The 23,510-nt window shown below is 41.8% G+C and overlaps 1 protein-coding gene across 4 annotated transcripts in view; it reads right to left on the bottom strand.

Annotated features, from left to right (window-relative positions):
* col16a1 (collagen, type XVI, alpha 1) overlaps positions 1-23,510 on the bottom strand; it is a 149,572-nt gene that overhangs the window by 18,579 nt on the left and 107,483 nt on the right. For 3 of the 4 annotated variants that reach the window (XM_038972322.1, XM_038972324.1, XM_038972321.1), the window contains 23 exons: positions 23,058-23,123; positions 22,811-22,846; positions 22,512-22,583; positions 20,901-20,954; positions 18,191-18,256; positions 17,343-17,462; positions 17,092-17,139; positions 16,881-16,979; positions 16,689-16,733; positions 13,826-13,870; positions 6,681-6,734; positions 6,522-6,575; positions 6,329-6,382; positions 6,080-6,124; positions 5,491-5,544; positions 5,298-5,333; positions 5,130-5,192; positions 4,752-4,823; positions 3,576-3,629; positions 3,226-3,270; positions 707-751; positions 500-553; positions 276-329 (listed from right to left, as the gene is read on the bottom strand). In XM_038972322.1, the coding sequence (XP_038828250.1) occupies positions 276-329; positions 500-553; positions 707-751; positions 3,226-3,270; positions 3,576-3,629; positions 4,752-4,823; positions 5,130-5,192; positions 5,298-5,333; positions 5,491-5,544; positions 6,080-6,124; positions 6,329-6,382; positions 6,522-6,575; positions 6,681-6,734; positions 13,826-13,870; positions 16,689-16,733; positions 16,881-16,979; positions 17,092-17,139; positions 17,343-17,462; positions 18,191-18,256; positions 20,901-20,954; positions 22,512-22,583; positions 22,811-22,846; positions 23,058-23,123 (1,335 nt within the window). The remainder of the gene's footprint in view (positions 1-275; positions 330-499; positions 554-706; positions 752-3,225; positions 3,271-3,575; positions 3,630-4,751; positions 4,824-5,129; positions 5,193-5,297; positions 5,334-5,490; positions 5,545-6,079; positions 6,125-6,328; positions 6,383-6,521; positions 6,576-6,680; positions 6,735-13,825; positions 13,871-16,688; positions 16,734-16,880; positions 16,980-17,091; positions 17,140-17,342; positions 17,463-18,190; positions 18,257-20,900; positions 20,955-22,511; positions 22,584-22,810; positions 22,847-23,057; positions 23,124-23,510) is intronic. The other variant, XM_038972323.1, reaches the window with a different exon arrangement.

Consider the following 23,510-nt stretch of genomic DNA (forward strand, 5'->3'; position numbering starts at 1 on the left):
AAGATTTTATTTAGTTTGATTTTATTTAAAATAATCTTTAGGGGTGCCAATAATTAATATTTGTTTTATTTTTATTACTTGTTAAACAAAGGCTCTTTCTCTGAGCAATTGTACTAGCTAGTGCAACATAATAACATTTGAACATGTTTGTGAGCAGACAATAGAACTCATTATTTGTGTTATTTATTCAGTATTTATTTTTTTGCTCATCATTATCAAGGTGGCAATAATTCTGGAGGTGACTGTAGGTGAGAGGTTAAAGTTCATGTACTCACAAGGTGTCCTGGGGGACCGGGTCGACCCTGAGGCCCTGGGGTTCCAGCATCACCCTGCAAAAGGTCAAAGGTTGCTCTCAGTTTGACACATATTGTGACAAAATCCTTCATTCAATTGGTGTTGTCATTCGAAATGGTTCTCATTCATTCATTCCATATGGACATCATTCAAACATCAAACAACATGAATTGAGCAGGTGCATGCAACATTTGGTTTGACTTACCTCAAGTCCTGGTCTACCAGTTGACCCCGGTGGGCCAACAGGCCCAGCATCACCCTGAAGAGAGGAGGAAGACAGAGGGAGAGGGGTGAGTAACCAGTATCCATAACAATGTGCTCATAGTCTGTATTGGTGTTCTGTATGGTAGCAGGCATCAGACAGACAAACTGAAAAGTAGCGTGTGTGTGCGCACGTGTGTGGTCAACTCACCTTCTGCCCAGGGAAGCCAACATGTCCATGCTTCCCTTTAAAACCCTGAGAGCAGAGGGGTCAAAGATAAACAAAACATCGCATCTCACACACAGCATTCAACATGACACACATCACATCTCACACACAGCATTCAACATGACACACATCACATCTCACACACAGCATTCAACATGACACACATCACATCTCTCACACAGCATTCAACATGACACACACCACATCTCACACACAGCATTCAACATGACACACACCACATCTCACACAGCATTCAACATGACACACACCACATCTCACACAGCATTCAACATGACACACATCACATCTCACACACAACATTCAACATGACACACATCACATCTCACACACAGCATTCAACATGACACACATCACATCTCACACACAGCATTCAACATGACACACATCACATCTCACACAGCATTCAACATGACACACATCACATCTCACACACAACATTCAACATGACACACATCACATCTCACACACAGCATTCAACATGACACACATCACATCTCACACACAGCATTCAACATGACACACATCACATCTCACACAGCATTCAACATGACACACATCACATCTCACACACAACATTCAACATGACACACATCACATCACATCTCACACAGCATTCAACATGACACACATCACATCTCACACACAACATTCAACATGACACACATCACATCTCTCACACAGCATTCAACATGACACACATCACATCTCACACACAACATTCAACATGACACACATCACATCTCTCACACAGCATTCAACATGACACACATCACATCTCACACACAACATTCAACATGACACACATCTCATCTCACACACAGCATTCAACATGACACACATCACATCTCACACACAACATTCAACATGACACACATCACATCTCACACACAGCATTCAACATGACACACATCACATCTCACACAGCATTCAACATGACACATCACATCTCACACAGCATTCAACATGACACACATCTCATCTCACACACAACATTCAACATGACACACATCACATCTCACACACAGCATTCAACATGACACACATCACATCTCACACAGCATTCAACATGACACACATCACATCTCTCACACAACATTCAACATGACACACATCACATCTCACACACAACATTCAACATGACACACATCACATCTCACACAGCATTCAACATGACACACATCACATCTCACACAGCATTCAACATGACACACATCTCATCTCACACACAGCATTCAACATGACACACATCACATCTCACACACAACATTCAACATGACACACATCACATCTCATCTCACACACAGCATTCAACATGACACACATCACATCTCACACAGCATTCAACATGACACACATCACATCACACACAACATTCAACATGACACACATCACATCTCACACAGCATTCAACATGACACACATCACATCTCACACACAACATTCAACATGACACACATCACATCTCACACAGCATTCAACATGACACACATCACATCTCTCACACAGCATTCAACATGCTACACATCACATCTCTCACACAGCATTCAACATGACACACATCACATCGCACACAGCATTCAACATGACACACATCACATCTCTCACACAACATTCAACATGACACACATCACATCTCTCACACAGCATTCAACATGACACACATCACATCTCACACACAGCATTCAACATGACACACATCACATCTCACACACAGCATTCAACATGACACACATCACATCTCACACACACAGTTTTCAAAACACATCACTTTGAAATCTCACACTGATTTCAACACCTGCCCTCTCAAAGGCCCCACACAGAAACACTGATTTCAACACCTGCCCTCTCAAAGGCCCCACACAGAAACACTGATTTCAACACCTGCCCTCTCAAAGGCCCCACACAGAAACACTGACATAGACAGGAAGTAGCATGATTGACACACAAGGCCCTCTTTCCATTCCTCATTGTTTTGAACTGTGTGAGACATTTGTTTTATTTTGCAAAAACAATAAGGTATATTTATCATACCAAAAGTAAACATTGTGCAGAACAGATCAGCTGTGTCAGTCAGAACCCAATAGTTCTGGCCCACGTTCATAGAGCAACTCAGACCAGGAGGGCTGATAAGAGCCCTGAACTCTTCCTATGGAAACATGGGCAGCTGATTGGCACATACAGTAAGCTCTGTGACATACCTGCGTATACTGGTATGTGAGGTGACATCAGTGGGTGATGTTTGATAGATGAACAGATACAAGTCACCTGCTCCATTTGGGCTCATTGTGAATGTGGTGATTCACACACTGATGACAAGTCAGTGATGTCACATAAGTGATGTCACAGCAGTGATGTCTATCTACCTGTATGTGATGTGAGACAAGGTCCCGGTTGGGGGGAGACGGGGTCCTGTTTTTCAGAAGGGGCAGAGGTCACTGAGATCATATGTATGGTTCATGTAAAGGTCAAATGGCACTTACTGGCATTCCTTTGTGTCCTGCCGCCCCTGGAAGCCCTGGCTCTCCCTGGGAGAGTGAGAAAGCGAGAGAGGGAGAGAGAGAGTGAGAGAGAGAGAGAGAGAGAGTGAAAGAGAGAGAGAGAGAGAGAGAGAGAGAGAGAGAGAGAGAGAGAGAGAGAGAGAGAGAGAGAGAGAGAGAGAGGGAGAGAGAGAGAGAGAGGGAGAGAGAGGGAGAGCGAGCGAAAGAGGGAGAGGGAGAGGGAGAGGGAGAGGGAGAGGGAGAGGCAGCGAGAGAGGGGGGTCAATTCAACATATCCATAGACTAACAATACTATCTACAGTATCATGTAGTATGTCTGAATCTTCTCTTACCCTCATCCCTGGTTTCCCATCTTTACCATCCAATCCCTCAAATCCAGAAGGTCCCTTTGGACACACAGGAAGAAAGGCAGTGAGATGAGAGCATTCTTTAACTTTTTAAGGCTTGGGGGCAGTATTCGGAAGTTTGGATGACTGAGGTGCCCAAAGTAAACTGCCTGTTACTCAGGCCCAGAAGCTAGGATATGCATATGCATGGTAGTATTGGATAGAAAACACTCCAAAGTTTCTACAACTGTTAAAATAGGTGGAGGACAATCCATCCAGGATTTTTTGTTTTGTTTTTTGAGGTCATTGGACTTTTCAATGCTTTTCTATGGGAAGTCTAATAATTAGGACCCAGATTGCAGTTCCTCTGGCTTCCACTAGATGTCAACAGTCTTTAGAAATTGTTTCATGCTTGTTTTTTGAAAAATGAAGAAGTATTCGTATTGTTTTGAAGTTACCCTCAGAAGGACTCTAGTCTTTTGGCGCGCGTGAATGAGTGCGCGCTCCTCGTTCTTTTTCTCCGGTATTGAACACAGTATATTCCATCTTAAATTTGATTGATTATTTACATATTAGGGTACCTGAGGTTGGATTAGAAACATCGTTTGAATTGTTTGGACAAAGTTTACAGGTAACTTTTTAGATTAATTTGTAGGCATGTTGGAACAGGTGGATTTCTGAATCAAACGCGCCAAATAAACTGACATTTTTGGGATATAAAGAAGGACTTTATCAAACAAAACGACCATTCATTGTGTAACTGGGACCCTTTGGATTGCAAAAAGATGAAGATCTTCAAAGGTAAGTGATTTATTTTATCGCTATTTTTGAGTTTTGTGACACCTGTGCAGGTTATGAATTCATGTTAATGCAGGAAGTGTGTGAGGCGCTGTCCTCAGACGATCAAATGCTATGCTTTCGCCGTAAAGCCTAAATTGGACAAAGCGGTTCGATTACCAAGATTCTAAGCTAAAGAATGGTGTATAACACTTGTATTTTTATGAATGTTTAATATTACTACATTTCTATTTTGAATTTCGAGCTCTGCAATTTCACTGGATGTTGTCGAGGTGGGACGCTAGCTTCCCAATCATCCGAAAGAAGTTAAAACCCATCGTCCATGAAATTGTAAAAAATAGATATATCTCGTGATAACGCAAACTGACGCACAGACACACTCACCTGCAAGCCAGGAGACCCAGGAGAACCTGGAGGTCCAGATGGGCCCTGTGGACCTTGTGCTCCATCGTTACCCTGAGAGAGAGAGAGACACAGAGAGAGAGAGAAAGAGAGAGAAAGAGAGAGAGACAGAGCAAGAGAGAACGACAGAGAGCGAGACACACAGAGAGAGGGAGAGAGACACAGAGAGAGGGAGAGACACACAGAGAGAGAGAGAGTGAGACACAGAGAGAGAGAGAGAGAGAGAGAGAGAGAGAGAGAGAGAGAGAGAGAGAGAGAGAGAGAGAGGAGAGAGAGAGAGAGAGAGAGAGAGAAATAACATTATCCTCACCATTAAGTAGAAACATAAATAGTAAAAACGAGTATGATAAGCTGCTCTACCTTGTCAGCCTTGGGTCCAGGTGGTCCTTCTCTTCCTTGTTTCCCAGGGGGACCAGGGGGGCCCTACAAAGTTAACATTTAGTATCAAGAGGTAAGTGATGGGGCACATCACATGCCAATAGATATTTAACTAAGCCATGAAGTAGATGAGATGAATCTTTCACATACCGGTGTCCCTGGGAAGCCTGGTTGCCCTTGGGAGCCCTACAAATAACGAGAGAACACATCGGTCCGTGTGTGTGTGTGTGTGTGTGTGTGTGTGTGTGTGTGTGTGTGTGTGTGTGTGTGTGTGTGTGTGTTGTTTGAACACAGCATTTAGAATGTACTGTATATTTCGAATGCATCTTTCTTTGTAATATACCTGATCTCCTTTTGGTCCGTTGGACCCTGCCAGTCCAGCCTCTCCTTTGGGTCCCTGAGGACAAAGAGAGTGCAATTTTGCTTTTTAGTCCTAAAGATGCAGGATATGGATGATGTTATGGATGATAGGTTATAGGGACAAGGGATAAAGAAGTGGGGATAGAAGGGATGAGGGGATGCGGTTATTGATGATAAATTATAGGGACGAGGGATAAAGATGTGGGGATGGAGGGGATGATATTATGGATGATAGGTTATAGGGACGAGGGATAAAGATGTGGGGATGGAGGGGATGATGTTATGGATGATAAGTTATCGGGACGAGGGATAAAGATGTGGGGATAGAGGGGATGATATTATGGATGATAGGTTATAGGGACGAGGGATAAAGATGTGGGGATAGAGGGGATGAGGTTATGGATGATAGGTTATAGGGACGAGGGATAAAGATGTGAGGATAGAGGGGATGAGGTTATGGATGATAGGTTATAGGGACGAGGGATAAAGATGTGGGGATAGAGGGGATGAGGTTATGGATGATAGGTTATAGGGACGAGGGATAAAGGGGATGATGGGATGAGGTTACGGACCGCTACTCCAGCCTGTCCCTGGTATCCTGGGTTGCCTGGTGGACCCTGCAGGAGAGAGGATGGGGGTAAGACATCATCTCACTTCTTACTGAAGTAATGAAATAGAACCCAACAGATGCATAGTTATCAACTCACTATGTCAACTGCTATAGCTATTCTGTTCAAATGCCAGAGGTTTCTTAGACTATTCAAATGAGGGGAAAACACATCAATGTTCAATATATGACAACTGTGTATGTCAATGTTTACCGATTCTCCCTTCGTTCCTGCAGCCCCTGGGGTCCCCCGCTCGCCTTTCAGGCCCTGTCAATCAATCAATAAATCAATCAATCAAGTCAAAATCCATCTATCCAGCCATCTTTCCACCAATCAGCAATGCAGTCAATATGTTCCCAATATGTTCATTCATGTAAACGTGATGAAACAAGTTGTTGTGTCTTACAGGAAGTCCAGGGGGTCCCATAGAACCTGGGTATCCATTAGTCCCTGGAGGGCCCTGAGAGAGACCATAAAGATGTAAAAATTAAAGTAAAAACATATCTTTATCTGTCATTTATTAAACTTTATCTATCATGTATTGATGAGGAGAGATGTCACTCACCGTTTCACCCTTAACACCTGGTGGTCCTGCTGCACCTCTCTCACCTTGCTGACCCTGGGGAGATGGAGAGCGGGAGAGAAGGGTAGAGGGAGAGAGGAGAGGTGAGAGGTATGGAGAGGGAGAAGAGAGGTATGGAGAGAGAGGAGAGGAGAGGTATGAAGAGAGAGGAGAGGTGAAGAGAGGCGAGAGGTATGGAGAGAGGAGAGGAGAGGGGTACGGAGAGAGAGGAGAGGAGAGAGGTATGGAGAGAAGGAGGTGAGGAGAGCGGTATGGAGAGAGAGGAGAAGGTGATGAGAGAGAGATGAGGAAAAATTTGAGGAAAAGACAGATAATAATAAATGAGAGGGAAAAAACAAGGAGAAAAGATCACTTGAAAAGAAAGACAAAATTAAGTGGAGACTGGTGAGGGGAAGACTGCTCATAATAATGTCTGGAATGGAGCAAATGGAATGGCATCAAACACATATTAACCATGTGTCCAGCCCCTTTCTATCTGTCACCCCCCTCTCTCAGCCCCTTTCTATCTATCATCCCCCTCTCTCAGCCCCTTTCTACCTGTCATCCCCCTCTCTCAGCCCCTTTCTACCTGTCATCCCCCTCTCTCAGCCCCTTTCTATCTGTCACCCCCCTCTCTCAGCCCCATTCTATCTGTCATCCCTCTCTCTCAGCCTCTTTCTATCTGTCACTCCCCTCTCTCAGCCTCTTTCTATCTGTCACCCCCTATCTCAGCCTCTTTCTATCTGTCAACCCCTCTCTCAGCCCCTTTCTATCTGTCACCCTCTCTCTCAGCCCCTTTCTATCTGTCACCCCCCTCTCTCAGCCTCTTTCTATCTGTCATCCTCCTCTCTCAGCCCCTTTATATCTGTCAACCCCTCTCTCAGCCTCTTTCTCAGCCCCTTTCTACCTGTCACCCCCCTCTCTCAGCCCCTTTCTATCTGTCACCCCCCACTCTCAGCATCTTTCTATCTGTCACCCCCCTCTCTCAGCCTCTTTCTATCTGTCACCCCCTCTCTCAGCCTCTTTCTATCTGTCACCCCCCTCTCTCAGCCCATTTCTATCTGTCACCCCGATTTCTCAGCCCCTTTCTATCTGTCACCCCCCCAGCCTCTCTCTATCTTCCTTCCATCTCTCTCTCTCTCCTATTCTCTAAGACTACTAACAGTATAAAGCCATTAAAATCCCTGTTATAGATTCAGTTGAATGTCTTATCAATGCAGCGGAGTTTCATTACGATGGAAAATCCATCTTTCACAGCTGCTACTATTTAATCAGATAAAATTCAACAGAACGGAGTGTGGCAGACACACACACACACACACACACACACACACACACACACACACACACACACACACACACACACACACACACACTAACCCCCCTACTCCCCTCCATCCCCCCCACCACCACACACACACACACACATGGAATTAAACACGCCTTAACGTTTTAAAATGGATTCCTTGCTGGAATCAACCATTGCAACTTCCATTCTGCTAAAAGAATGGAATGACATCAGTGGGATTGGTGTGCTGTCTGCATGGCACTACCACTCTCCATCACTTTCACAGAGGAAATAATTGATGAACAGGCGAGACAATAGAATTGTCCTCATCTGAAATAACTTTCATAAAAAACTGGAGAGATGGAGATAGCAGGAAGATTCGCATTCAGTGGTGATGGTGTTTCAAAGTAGAAGAGAGATATGGAGAGAGAAAGAGTGAGAGAGACAGTGAGAGAGAGAGAGAAAGAGAGAGAGAGACAGTGAGAGAGAGAGAGAAAGAGAGAGAGAGAAAGAGAGATCGCAAGAACGAAAGGCAGAGTAGTATAGGCAGGTGTAGTATAGGTGTAATATGGGTGTAGTATAGGTAGGTGTAGTATAGGTAGGTGTAGTATAGGTGTAATATGGGTGTAGTATAGGTAGGTGTAGTATAGGTGTAATATGGGTGTAGTATAGGCAGGTGTAGTATAGGTGTAATATGGGTGTAGTATAGGTAGGTGTAGTATAGGTAGGTGTAGTATAGGTGTAATATGGGTGTAGTGTAGGTAGGTGTAGTATAAGTAGGTGTAATATGGGTGTAGTATAGGTAGGTGTAGTATAGGTAGGTGTAGTATAGGTGTAATATGGGTGTAGTATAGGTAGGTGTAGTATAGGTAGGTGTAGTATAGGTGTAATATGGGTGTAGTATAGGTAGGTGTAGTATAGGTAGGTGTAGTATAGGTAGGTGTAGTATAGGTAGGTGTAGTATAGGTGTAATATGGGTGTAGTATAGGTAGGTGTAGTATAGGTGTAATATGGGTGTAGTATAGGTAGGTGTAGTATAGGTGTAATATGGGTGTAGTGTAGGTAGGTGTAGTATAGGTAGGTGTAGTATAAGTAGGTGTAATATGGGTGTAGTATAGGTAGGTGTAGTATAGGTAGGTGTAGTATAGGTGTAATATGGGTGTAGTATAGGTAGGTGTAGTATAGGTAGGTGTAGTATAGGTAGGTGTAGTATAGGTGTAATATGGGTGTAGTATAGGTAGGTGTAGTATAGGTGTAATATGGGTGTAGTGTAGGTAGGTGTAGTATAGGTAGGTGTAGTATAAGTAGGTGTAATATGGGTGTAGTATAGGTAGGTGTAGTATAGGTAGGTGTAGTATAGGTAGGTGTAGTATAAGTAGGTGTAATATGGGTGTAGTATAGGTAGGTGTAGTATAGGTAGGTGTAGTATAGGTGTAATATGGGTGTAGTATAGGTAGGTGTAGTATAGGTAGGTGTAGTATAGGTAGGTGTAGTATAGGTGTAATATGAGTGTAGTATAGGTAGGTGTAGTATAGGTAGGTGTAGTATAGGTAGGTGTAGTATAGGTGTAATATGGGTGTAGTATAGGTAGGTGTAGTCTAGGTAGGTGTAGTATAGGTAGGTGTAGTATAGGTAGGTGTAGTATAGGTTTAATAGGGGTGTAGTATAGGTTTAATATGGGTGTAGTATAGGTATGTGTTGTATAGGTAGGTGTAGTATAGGTAGGTGTAGTATAGGTGTAATATGGGTGTAGTATAGGTAGGTGTAGTATAGGTAGGTGTAGTATTGCGGGTGTAGTATAGGTGTAATATGGGTGTAGTATAGGTAGGTGTAGTATAGGTAGGTGTACTATAGGTAGGTGTAGTATAGGTGTAATATGGGTGTAGTATAGGTAGGTGTAGTATAGGTAGGTGTAGTATAGGTGTAATATGGGTGTAGTATAGGTAGGTGTAGTATAGGTAGGTGTAGTATATGTGTAATATGGGTGTAGTATAGGTAGGTGTAGTATAGGTGTAATATGGGTGTAGTATAGGTAGGTGTAGTATAGGTGTAATATGGGTGTAGTATAGGTAGGTGTAGTATTGCGGGTGTAGTATAGGTGTAATATGGGTGTATTATAGGTAGGTGTAGTATAGGTAGGTGTAGTATTGCAGGTGTAGTATAGGTGTAATATAGGTGTAGTATAGGTAGGTGTAGTATTGCGGGTGTAGTATAGGTAGGTGTAGTATTGTGGGTGTAGTATAGGTAGGTGTAGTATAGGTGTAATATGGGTGTAGTATAGGTGTAATATGAGTGTAGTATAGGTAGGTGTAGTATAGGTAGGTTTAGTATAGGTAGGTGTAGTATAGGTGTAATATGGGTGTAGTATAGGTAGGTGTAGTATAGGTAGGTGTAGTATTGCGGGTGTAGTATAGGTGTAATATGGGTGTAGTATAGGTAGGTGTAGTATAGGTAGGTGTAGTATAGGTAGGTGTAGTATTTCGGGTGTAGTATAGGTGTAATATGGGTGTAGTATAGGTAGGTGTAGTATAGGTAGGTGTAGTATTGCGGGTGTAGTATATGTAGGTGTAGTATAGGTGAATATAGGTGTAGTATGGGTGAAGTAGCAAAGTGTATTTATTTTTTATTTTTTACAAAATTGTTTTATTTTAGTTGAGACGGAGTTGGTTATTTGTATTTAAAACATGAATTCTGGTTATTTGCTATTCATTAGAAAAGTTTGAAGCCTAAAAAACAAGTTTAAATTGTGTAGTATAGGTGAATATAGGTGTAGTATAGATAGGTGTAGTATAGGTGAATATAGGTGTAGTATAGGTGTAGGATAGGTGTAGTATAGGTGTAGTATAGATGTATTATATGTGTAGTAAAGGTGTAGTATATGTGTAGTATATGTGTATCATATGTGTAGTATAGGTGTAGCATATGTGTAGTATCAGTGTAGTATATGTGTAGTATAGGTGCAGTGTATGTGTAGTATATGTGTAGTATATGTGTAGTATATGTGTAGTATATGTGTAGTATAGGTGTAGTATCGGTGTAGCATTTCAAAAATGATGATACAAAAAAAATATTTTTCCCGTTGTATTATCTTTTACCATGTCTAATGTGTTATATTCTCCTATATTCATTTCACATTTCCACAAACTTCAAAGTGTTTCCTTTCAAATGGTATCAAGAACATGCATATCTTTGCTTCAGGTCCTGAGCTACAGGCAGTTAGATTTGGGTGTCATTTTAGGCGAAAATTGAAAAAAGGGGCGGATCCATAAGAGGTTTTAAACAAATCAAAATATATGTTATATTTTAGATTCTTCAAAGTAGCCACCTTTGCCTTGATGACAGCTTTGCACACTCTTGGCATTCTCTCAGCCAGCATCACCTGGAATGCTTTACCAACAGTCTTGAAGGAATTCACACATATGCTGAGCACTTGTTGGCCGCTTTTCCTTCACTCTGCGGTCCAACTCATCCCAAACCATCTCAATTGGGTTGAGGTCGGTTGATTGTGGAGGCCAGGTCATCTGATGCAGCACTTCATCACTCTCCTTTTTGGTCAAATATCCCTTACACAGCCTGGAGGTGTGTTGGGTCATTGTCCTGTTGAAAAACAAATGATAGTCCCACTAAGCACAAACAGATGGGATGGCTTATCACTGCAGAATGCTGTGGTAGCCATGCTGGTCATGCGTGCCTTGAATTCTAAATAAATCACAGACAGTGTCACCAGCAAAGCACCCCCACACCATCACACCTCCTCCTCCATGCTTCACGGTGGGAACTACACATGCAGAGATCATCCGTTCACCTACTCTGCGTCTCACAAAGACACACGGTTAGGACCAAAAATCTCAAATATGGATACAGCAGATGTAAGGACAGATTTTCACCGGTCTAATGTCCATTGCTCATGTTTCTTGGCCCAAGCAAGTTTCTTCTTCTTATTGGTGTCCTTTAGTGGTGGTTTCTTTGCAGCAATTCGACCACGAAAGCCTGATTGACGCAATCTCCCCTGAACAGTTGATGTTGAGATATGTCTGTTACTTGAACTCTGTGAAGCATTTATTTGGGCTGCAATTTCTGAGGCTGGTAACTCTAATGAACTTATCCTCTGCAGCAGAGGTTACTCGGGGTCTTCCTTTCCTGTGGCAGTCCTCATGAGAGTCCTCATCATCATGGTGCTTGATGGTTTTAGCGACTGCACTTGAAGAAACTTTGAAAGTTCTTGTAATCTTCTGGATTGACTCACATTTATGTCTTAAAATAATGATGGACTGTCATTTTTCTTTGCTTATTTGAGCTGTTCTTGCCATAATATGGACTTGGTCTTTTACCAAATAGGGCTATCTTCTGTATACCACTCCTACCTTGTCACAACACAACTGATTGGCTCAAAAGCATTAAGAAGGAAAATAAAATCCACAAATTTACTTTTAACAAGGCACACCTGGTAATTGAAATGCATCCCAGGTGACTACCTCATAAAGCCGGTTGAGAGAATGCCAAGAGTGCGCAAAGCTGTCATCATAGCAAAGGATGGCAACTTTGAAAAATCTCAAATCTCAAATATATTTAGATGTTTTTAACACGTTTTTGGTTATTACATGCTTCCATATGTGTTATTTCATAGTTTTGATGTATTCAATATTATTCTAGAATGTAGAAAATAGTAAAAATAAACGTTTGACTGGTCCTGTAGGTGTAGTGTAGATGTAGTATAGGTGTAGTATGGGTGTAGTATTGGTAGGTGTAGTATAGGTGAATACGGGTGCAGCATAGGTGAATATAGTTGTAGTATAGGTAGGTGCTGTAGGTTTAGTATAGGTGGAAATAGGTGTAGTATAGGTGAATACAGGTGTAGTATAGGTGAATACAGGTGTAGCATAGGTAGGTGTAGTATAGTTGTAGTATAGGTAGGTGTAGTCTAGCTGTAGTATAGGTAGGTGTAATATAGGTGAATATAGTCGTAGTATAGGTAGGTGCTGTATAGGTGAATATAGGTGTAGTACAGGGAGGTGTAGTAAAGGTAGGAGCAGTATAGATGTATTATAGGAAGGTGTAGTATAGGTGAATATAGTCATAATATAGGTAGGTGTAGTATAGGTGTAGTATAGGTAGGTGTAGTATAGGTGTAGTATAGGTAGGTGCAGTATAGGTGTAGTATAGGTAGGTGTGGTCTAGGTGTAGTATAGGTAGGTGTAGTATAGGTGTAGCATAGGTAGGTGTAGCATAGGTGTAGTATAGGTGAATATAGGTGTAGTACAGGGAGGTGTAGTAAGGGTAGGAGCAGTACAGATGTATTATAGGTAGGTGTAGTACAGGTGAATATAGTCATAGTATAGGTAGATGTGGTATAGGTGTAGTATAGGTAGGTGCAGTATAGGTGTAGTATAGGTGAATATAGGTGTAGTATAGTTGTAGTACACTGTGTGTGTAGTATAGGTATAGTGTATGTGTAGTATATGTGTAGTATTGGTGTAGTATAAATGTAGTATATGTGTAGTACAGGTGTGGTATACTGTATGTGTAGTGTCGGTGTACTATTGGTGTAGTCGAGGTGTAGTATACTTAATGTGTAGTATATGTTTAGCATTGTTGTAGTATAGGCGTAGTATAGTTGTAGTATACAGTATGTGTAGTATATGTGTGGTATTGGTATATTATAGGTGTATCATATGCGCAGTATAGGTGGAGTAATGGTGTAGTATCGGTGTAGAATAGGTGTAGTATAGATATGTGAAGTATTGTTGTAGTGTAGGTGCAGTATACATCTATAGGTGTAGTATATGTGTAGTATACTCTATGTGCAGTATAGGTGTAGTGTTGGTGTAGTATAGGCGTAGTGTATATATAGTAAACTCACAGGTAGTCCAGATGAGCCTTGAGGACCAGGAAAACCAGGAGGACCCTGTAGAGGAGAAACAGGCAATGAGATGGGCATCTAAAACAACGGTTCTGAGTTCTGATATGTTAACCATTAGGGTTGTAGACACTGGATTACTCCTCCACTCAAAAACGGATACTATTGCTAAAGGGATCAAAGCTGGGACCGAGAGACTGAAAAACAGTTTCTATCTCAAGACCATCAGACTGTTAAATAGCAATAGCCATCACTAGTCGGCCTCCACCCAGTACCCTGCCCTGAACTTAGTCACTGTCACTAGCCGGGTACTAACCGGGTACTCAAACTTAGAGGCTGATGCCCTATGTACATCGACATGAAATCACTGGTCACTTTACATAATGCTTACATACTGTTTTACTCATTTAACATGTATATACTGTATTCTACTGTATCCTACTGTATTCTAGTCAATGCAACTCCGACATTGGTCGTCCTAATATTTAAATATTTCTTAATTCCATTCTTTTACTTTGTGATTTGTGTGTATTGTTGTGAATTGTTAGATACTCCTGCACTGTTGGAGCTAGGAACACAAGCATTTTACTACACCTGCAATAACATCTGATAAATATGTGTATGTGACCAAAAAATTGTATTTGATTTACTTTGGATACTATAGCTAAAGGGATACTATAGCTAAAGGATACTATAGTTAAAGGGATACTATAGTTAAAGGGATACTTTATATAGTATAGTTTATATATCCCTTTATATAGTCATAGGGATACTATTGCTAAAGGGATATTATAGTTAAAGGGATACTATTGCTAAATGGACACTGTAGTTAAAGGGATACTATAGTTAAAGGGATATTATAGTTAAAGGGATACTATTGCTAAAGGGATACTATAGTTAAAGGGATACTATAGTTAAAGGGATAATGTAGTTAAAGGGATAATATAGTTAAAGGGATACTATAGTTAAAGGGATAATATAGTTAAAGGGATACTATAGTTAAAGGGATAATATAGTTAAAGGGATACTATTACTAAAGGGATACTATAGTTAAAGGGATAATATAGTTAAAGGGATACTATTACTAAAGGGATACTATAGTTAAAGGGATAATATAGTTAAAGGGATACTATAGTTAAAGGGATACTATTACTAAAGGGATACTATTGCTAAAGGGATACTATAGTTAAAGGGATACTATAGCTAAAGGGATAATACAGTTAAAGGGATACTATAGTTAAAGGGATACTATTGCTAAAGTGATACTATAGTTAAAGGGATACTATTACTAGAGGGATACTATAGTTAAAGGGATACTATAGTTAAAGGGATACTATTACTAGAGGGATACTATAGTTAAAGGGATACTATAGTTAAAGGGATACTATAGTTAAAGTGATACTATAGTTAAAGGGATACTATAGTTAAAGGGATACTATAGCTAAAGGGATACTATTACTAAAGGGATACTATAGTTAAAGGGATACTATAGTTAAAGGGATAATATAGTTAAAGGGATACTATAGCTAAAGGGATACTATTACTAAAGGGATACTATAGTTAAAGGGATACAATAGTTAAAGGGATACTATAGTTAAAGGGATACTATAGTTAAAGTGATACTATAGCTAAAGGGATACTATAGTTAAAGGGATACTATAGTTAAAGGGATACTATAGTTAAAGGGATACTATAGTTAAAGGGATACTATAGCTAAAGGGATACTATTACTAAAGGGATACTATAGTTAAAGGGATACTATAGTTAAAGGGATACTATAGTTAAAGGGATACTATAGTTAAAGGGATACTATAGCTAAAGGGATACTATTACTAAAGGGATACTATAGTTAAAGGGATACTATAGTTAAAGGGATACTATAGTTAAAGGGATACTATAGTTAAAGTGATACTATAGCTAAAGGGATACTATAGTTAAAGGGATACTATAGTTAAAGGGATACTATTGCTAAAGTGATACTATAGTTAAAAGGGATACTATAGTTAAAGGGATACTATTGCTAAAGGGATACAATTGCTAAAGGGATACTATAGTTAAAGGGATACTATAGTTAAAAGGATACTTATGGAAATAGTTAACGATTGACTAATTGACATCAAGAACTATGTAGTTCTAGGACGCGCCACTAGAGGGCTGTATGACATCACGTGTATAGTATCAACATGAAGTTCCTTCGTTCTGCTTGATCCCTCAATGATGAAGCTTTACAAGACACACAGGCCACATAAACACTGTGGCCCTGGTCCAACACTGTGGAAATGCAGCCATCCTACTTGAACATGTCTCTCTGACCTCCCTTTGTTGGAAGGAATCACTGTTCTGAACATGACTGGATCGCGTGAAAGCTATGTACATGATGCCTTGCTTTCACCTATCCCATCGTGTTTGATACTTCCAGGATAGCTGCATCAGTGCCATTTTCTTTCTCTTTTTGGGGTTTTTCATGTTGTACTGTTGATCAAAATACAGTTGTTCCAGGTGTCACTAATCTCTTGGCTACTTGGGCGGCAGGTAGCCTAGCAGTTAGAGAGTTGGGCCAGTAGCCAAAAGGTCGCTGGGGTGAATACCTGAGCCGACAGGGGGGGAAATCTAGCGATGTGCCCTTGAGCAAGGCACTTAACCCTAATTTGCTCCAGGGGTGCTGTACTACTACGGCTTACCCTGTAAAACAACACATTTCACTGCATCTATATGACAACAAACTATTATTTTATATGGTCAGCTGATAGACACCTAGTTCTTCTTACAGACACCATGCTTTGACTCTGTTGTGCTGGCTTATAATGTCTCTACTAAACCCTGATGAAGTGTTATAATGCCCTACAATCTCTCGTGTAGAACTCACCATATTCCCTGGTACACCAGCTTGTCCCCTTTGCCCCTGAGGACCCTGGGAAATGTAGGCAGAAAGGTACTTTGTGTTAGAGATTCAACACGCCAAAACAGCGTAACTTGCTATATTTCACCACACACACACACACACACACACACACACACACACACACACACACACACACACACACACACACAGACTTACCGTCTCCCCCCTTATTCCAGAAGATCCTGGTGTTCCTGGGTGGCCTGGTGTTCCTGGTCCGGAGCAGCCTCCATTAGCTCCATTGGTGATAGAGGTGGTCTACATAGACGAGAGGATAAATCAATTATTCAGTGTGTGTGTGTGTCTGTGAGTTGCGTGTGTTGTGGGTGTGTGTGTGTGAATGTAAGAGTTAGAGACAGTGTGGACGTACAGGCGCCTGTGCAGCCTCCTCGCTCTGCAGTCTTTGGTTTCTGAAACACTGCAACACACATAGAGAAAGGACATGAGTACGACGGATTGGAATTTCACTCTACTTCCTGAATTGACTGGAATTGACAGCAGGTAAGAATAATCTTGTTAAATTTCCAGGACTCTATAGTCTAAGGCAAAAGTGTATACACCCCTAACCACCTCACCTCACCCTTCCCCCCACCCCCATGCTCCATTCCCCCTGCTTCTCACCCTCTCACAGCCGTCAGGGGCGTGGCCTATGGCAGTCTTGCCCTCGTCTCCTTTCTCTCCCTTGGTGCCCACCATGCCTGGTACCCCAGGCAAGCCCTTGGAACAGTCCTCACACACCTCCTGCAGCAGAGGACACACACACACACGCAGACAGACAGACAGACAGACAGACAGACAGACAGACAGACAGACAGACAGACAGACAGACAGACAGACAGACAGACAGACAGACAGACAGACAGACAGACAGACAGACAGACAGACAGACAGACAGAATTTATAACATTGTAACGGCTGTCGTCTTCCTCCTCGTCTGAGGAGGAGAAGTTTGAAGGATCGGAGGACCAATGCGCAGTGTGGTACGTATCCATATTTATTAGAATACTTTTCAAGAATGAACAAAAACAATAAACTGACGAAAACCAACGAAGCTACAGTCCCGAACTAGTGAACACAGAAAAACAGGAACACACGAACAGGAACAATCACCCACAAAACACACTACAAAACAGGCTACCTAAATATGGTTCCCAATCAGAGACAATGACTAACACCTGCCTCTGATTGAAAACCATATCAGGCCAAACAAGAAACCCCACATACAAACAGAAAACATAGACTGCCCACCCCAACTCACGCCCTGATCATACTAAAACAAAGAAAAACCAAAAGAACTATGGTCAGAACGTGACAAACATGACATGTGTGCTGAATGTACACTGCATGGACACAGTTCATAGACATTTGTGTTATTTTTGATCACATTAGTACAGCTCATGCATATCAATCCAAGAGCAACACAAAAAAAGTCTAACTTCCAGAGTGCACCTCTCTACCTCCTCTCTTACCTCTCCTCGAGTGGAGTCCTGGTCCTGAGGCAGCCTCAGATGCTGAGGGAGGGAAGGGGGAGGGGGCTATGAAAGGGGGGGAGTTAGTGAGAGAGGGGGCGAGGAGAGTCAATAAGAGAGGGGGGATCAGAGGGGGAGGGGAGAGTCAGTGAGAGAGGGGGAGAGGAGAGTCAATAAGAGGGGGATTAGAGGGAGAGAGGAGAGTCAGTGAGAGAGGGGGGATCAGAGGGAGAGAGGAGAGTCAGTGAGAGAGGGGGGATCAGAGGGAGAGAGGAGAGTCAGTGAGAGAGGGGGAGAGGTGAGTCAGTGAGAGAGGGGGGATCAGAGGGAGAGAGGAGAGTCAGTGAGAGAGGGGGAGAGGAGAGTCAGTGAGAGGGGGTCAGAGGGGGAGAGGAGAGTCAGTGAGAGAGGGGGAGAGGAGAGTCAGTGAGAGAGGGGGGATCAGAGGGAGAGAGGAGAGTCAGTGAGAGAGGGGGAGAGGAGAGTCAGTGAGAGAGGGGGAGAGGAGAGTCAGTGAGAGAGGGGGGATCAGAGGGGGAGATCAGAGGGGGAGAGGAGAGTCAGTGAGAGAGGGGGGATCAGAGGGGGAGAGGAGAGTCAGTGAGAGGGGGGGTCAGAGGGGGAGAGGAGAGTCAGTGAGGGAGGGGTTAAAAGGATGCAAGCAGAAGTTGCCCTTAGGCACCGATCTAGGATCAATTTATCATCCCCAAATCCTAACCTTAATCACTAAGGAGGGGCCAATGCAAAACTGATCTTAGATCTGCGTCTAGGGGAACTTCATCCTTCTACAATAAAAATGTTGGGGTGGTATACAACTATAATGTATACGTAAGATTTATTTCTGCACATTCATTGATGCAACACAGTGCAAAGTAATGAACTGCAGTACAGTGTTAAACTGCAGTACAGTGTTGAACTGCAGTACAGTGTTGAACTGCAGTACAGTGTTGAACTGCAGTACAGTATAAAGTGTTGAACTGCAGTACAGTGTTGAACTGCAGTACAGTGTTGAACTGCAGTACAGTGTTGGACTGCAGTACAGTATAAAGTGTTGAACTGCAGTACAGTGTTGAACTGCAGTACAGTGTTGAACTGCAGTACAGTGTTGAACTGCAGTACAGTATAAAGTGTTGAACTGCAGTACAGTGCAAACGGTGTTGAACTGCAGTACAGTGTTGAACTGCAGTACAGTGTTGAACTGCAGTACAGTGTTGAACTGCAGTACAGTGTTGAACTGCAGTACAGTGCAAATTTGATGAACGATCCATTCAGGAGTCCCAAATGGCACTAAATTCCCCAGGTAGTGTACTGCTTTGGCCAGAGTCACATAGGGCACTAGAGTGAATAGGATACCATTTAGGATTTGCCCAAGGAGACACAAAACATAAAAAATCACAAGGTTTTGCAAGTCTTTCAAAGCAGGTTGGTATTAAATTCCAGGTATTCATTGGGATTATTGTTAAGAGTTTTAAAGTTAATTGATTCACAACATGGTTGGCCTGAAACACTTGTACCACTTCAATCACACCAGGAAACCCACTTACTGTACAATACCTCCCACTTTTTAACAGTGGGGCCCTTCACTCAGCGAGATAACCTGTGAATTGCAGATTGTCTGGTTTGAAACACAATTAAAACCAATTGTCTTTGTTCAAATGGTTGTTATTATAGCCAGAAGGGCTCATTTGATCTAGCATGGTGCAGCACATTAGATTTGTTAGACTAAGGTTGTATGCATTAAACAGGACCTGTCAGAGAGCAGTCTGACATTCACTTTCAATATCCTCCTATTTAAATATCCTACACCTTTGTTTAAATTGTATTTTTTTTAATGGATTAATTTGCATAACTTGCCTGTTAAATTGTGTTTCTGACAAAGTTATTTGTTTTTTAAGGATACATTTATACTTAGCTAAGATTAAGCTAAGCGTGCTTTAAGAATTAAGAGTGAATAGTTTGAATAGTCTGTTTAAGGTGTTTAAATCCATTGAAACTCAACATGCAGGCAGGGCCATGGAGCTAGAGAGCAGCTGGTCTGTCTGTCTACTGACGTTAGGACTGGAGCACTTCTGGAGTGTGTATAATGTGTGTGTGTGTACGTGGAGTTGTGTGTGAAGCCAAGTTTCCACTGTGTGTAGATTGATTATTCTGGTGAGGGTGTGTGTGTGTGTGTGTGTGTGTGTGTGTGTGTGTGTGTGTGTGTGTGTGTGTGTGTGTGTGTGTGTGTGTGTGTGTGTGTGTGTGTGTGTGTGTGTGTATGCTTTTGGGATGGTTAAAGTCTCTCCAAAAGGCAAAAAGTGCATTTGAAGACAGAAAGTAAAGTGTGAGGCCATGCATTCCACTATATCATAAAAACACACTGTATACTTTGTCACTATGCACTGCCACTCAGTCGTAGTGTGCCTACTGTATCGTTTTGTGATGAAATTGTAGAGATCGTCAATGAACTTCTGCCAGATTGCTCCAGTCACAACAGACTTACCCCCCCCCTCTCATCAGCCAAATCACAAAGCTGTAGCACTCTCCTCCAGCTCCGCCTCCTAATGTATGGGTTGGGGTCAAATCCATTTCAATTTAGACAATTCAGCTAATGAATTCTAGAATCAGAAAGTGTCATTGATATTCATTGACAATGAGCATAATTTTTTCCACTTTCTGAAGTGTCTGAATTTAAATGGAAGTGACTCCCCCTTACTTTCTGTTTACTTACAGTTTTCCCAGGCAGACCCGGCTGCCCTGTTACACCGTCGTTGCCAGGGATACCCTGAAAGAAGGAACTGAGGTTCAACTGGTTTTAGCCAATCACAGGCTTGCCACATCCCTCTCCACCAATAGTCAGAGGGGTCACAGGTTCAAGGTTGAAGCATCAACCAATCGCCTGTGTTCTCCCTCTCCTGGTTTGTGTTCAGACTCTTCTGGTTTGGTTGTCTAGTTTTTAAAAAACGATTTAAATTCATTTAAATAGTTTGATTATAGTTTGGTGTAAATAATTAGATTGTTTTGTCTAATTTTGAGAGATAAACACAATACCAGATTAAAGACCATGCAGGGATCTCTGTGCAAGAGGTGAAAATATATATTTCAAAGTGGTTTGATTTCAACAGGACATTTACGTGCAAATTTGATTTATGCACACAACGTTATGGTTGGGTGCTTGATGAATACATGAACATCATATTCAGAGGAATCAATCAATTGTCTTACACAGTGAACTGAGCCTGGTCTTTAACAACCAATATTACATCTTTGTTTCCAATGGAAACAAGGGACCCATATGTTATGTACACTCCTCTCAGCATTCCCATTCATCTGATTTACCTTTGTACACTGTTGAGAATTAATTCAGATTTCACATTTCCCCTACAATCAGAGGAAATATTCTCCTAACACTTTATTTGAAGATCTTCTAATTTACAATACGTTTACTACATGGTTAAATAACTATTTAATTATGACTTTAAGCAGTTTATAACCATCAATATTATCAACAATATTTCTGATGTATCATACTTCGATAGTAATATTACAGTCCCAAAGCTTCCCACAAGAGTTAGTGAATGTTTAAAGCCGTGCTACGATTTATCAAAGACTCCCATTATACATTTACAGCCCAAAGGGTTAACAATTAGCATAGTTTCATTACATGAATATGATTTAAGCTATTGTATTGACGCAATAGTTATTTATGTACTTGCATATTTACTTTTACTATTGTGTAACATGTTTAAATTATGAAATTTAAGATTAATTTTAAATAATTTGCAATTTTAATGTGGTCTTAATTTGCATTTAGAGTTGTGTTAGCTATGACCGCAAGCTGCCCAAGCCAGAACCCAATATGGAAGCCAAACCTGAAGAGGAAATAAGGGACCTGGAAGGAGGAATGTGGGAGGAGAAAGGACGAAGGTGGAAGAGGAGAGGAGAAAAACAGTGTGGAGAAAAATAAGGAACAAGAGTGAGAAGAGAAGAAAAAAAGAAAGAGAGAGAGAGAACGAGAGAGAAAGAGAGAGAGAGAGAGAGAAAAGTGACAGAGGGAGAGAGAGAAATAGAGAGAGAGAGAATAAGAGACAGAACGAGAAAGAGAGAGAGAACGAGAGAGAAAGAGAGAGAGAGAGAGAAATAGAGAGAGAGAAAGAAAGGGCCAAGGTATATTCATTTTGATGAATGACAGAGCGATAAAGACGAATAGAGAGGAATAGGGAGTGAAAAGAAGGAGGTTTGCTGCTGTGTCTACCCTGTGTGTAGTAAAGGGTTAATTTAATTATATTCAATACAATTCAATAGGACGTGACCCCACCACCCTGCTCCCCCTTTCTCCTACCTGGGGCCCTGGGATGCCGACGAAGCCCTGTGGCCCAGGAGGGCCAGGAGGACCTGGTGGTCCCGGAGGCCCCTGGAACACACACACACACACACACACACACACACACACACACACACACACACACACACACACACATAATCCAGTGAGACTGTGCGAACCACACAACATCGACAGGCATCATTTGTAGCCAAATTATTCCAACAACAAAAACAAATTCAATTGATATTCAGCCAATAGACACTAGTGAACTGAAGCCAAGAGGCAGATATGGCTAATAGATGATAGAGAGACCAGACCTGCCACATGTTTCCTCCCAGAGTTCCTGGGGCTCCCTGCAAGGCAGGAGTAGTCACATTCAGGGCACATCATCAGCAGATCATAAATATGCATGAACAAACACTGGCACCCTACAGTGAAAAATAATCCTGTAGAAGAACTCAAAACGAATTAAAAGACAGCTGTGTGTGTGTGTGTGTGTGTGTGTGTGTGTGTGTAGGTGTATGCATGTCTGTGTGTGCGCACGCACAACCTAGCCATACTCACCGGTCCTCCTGTTCCTCCTGTTCCTGCATGTGGAGGGCTGATACAGTTACACTCTCCAGGTTCACCCTGAAAAACACCCAGAAAACCATTACACACCTCTCATAGATCGCACAGACAAGTTGTGAAAGAAATTAGATCGTTGACACAGAATCCAAACTTGAGGTCTGTGTTGCTTAAAAATGAGTGGGAGATTTGCACTAAAGCCAAACTCAACATAGAATGTGATCTGGAGAATGACTCAGCATGCAGCGAGAGATCGGTCTAAAACTCTACACAAGCCGTCACTCATTCATAACTACTGTAATTTCAGCTTGAATCATCCCAGGCCTTGGCTACAGCAGGTTTAGTTTGATGAGAGAGTGAGTGAGAGGAGCTGAGGATATTACAATACATTTCAGCTGCTGGACTGCCTTCTTTATGGCTGCGTTTACACATTCTGATCTTTTTCCACAA

The sequence above is a fragment of the Salvelinus namaycush genome, chromosome 32 (genome assembly GCF_016432855.1).
Source record: "Salvelinus namaycush isolate Seneca chromosome 32, SaNama_1.0, whole genome shotgun sequence".
In the NCBI taxonomy this organism is placed as follows: Eukaryota; Metazoa; Chordata; class Actinopteri; order Salmoniformes; family Salmonidae; genus Salvelinus; species Salvelinus namaycush.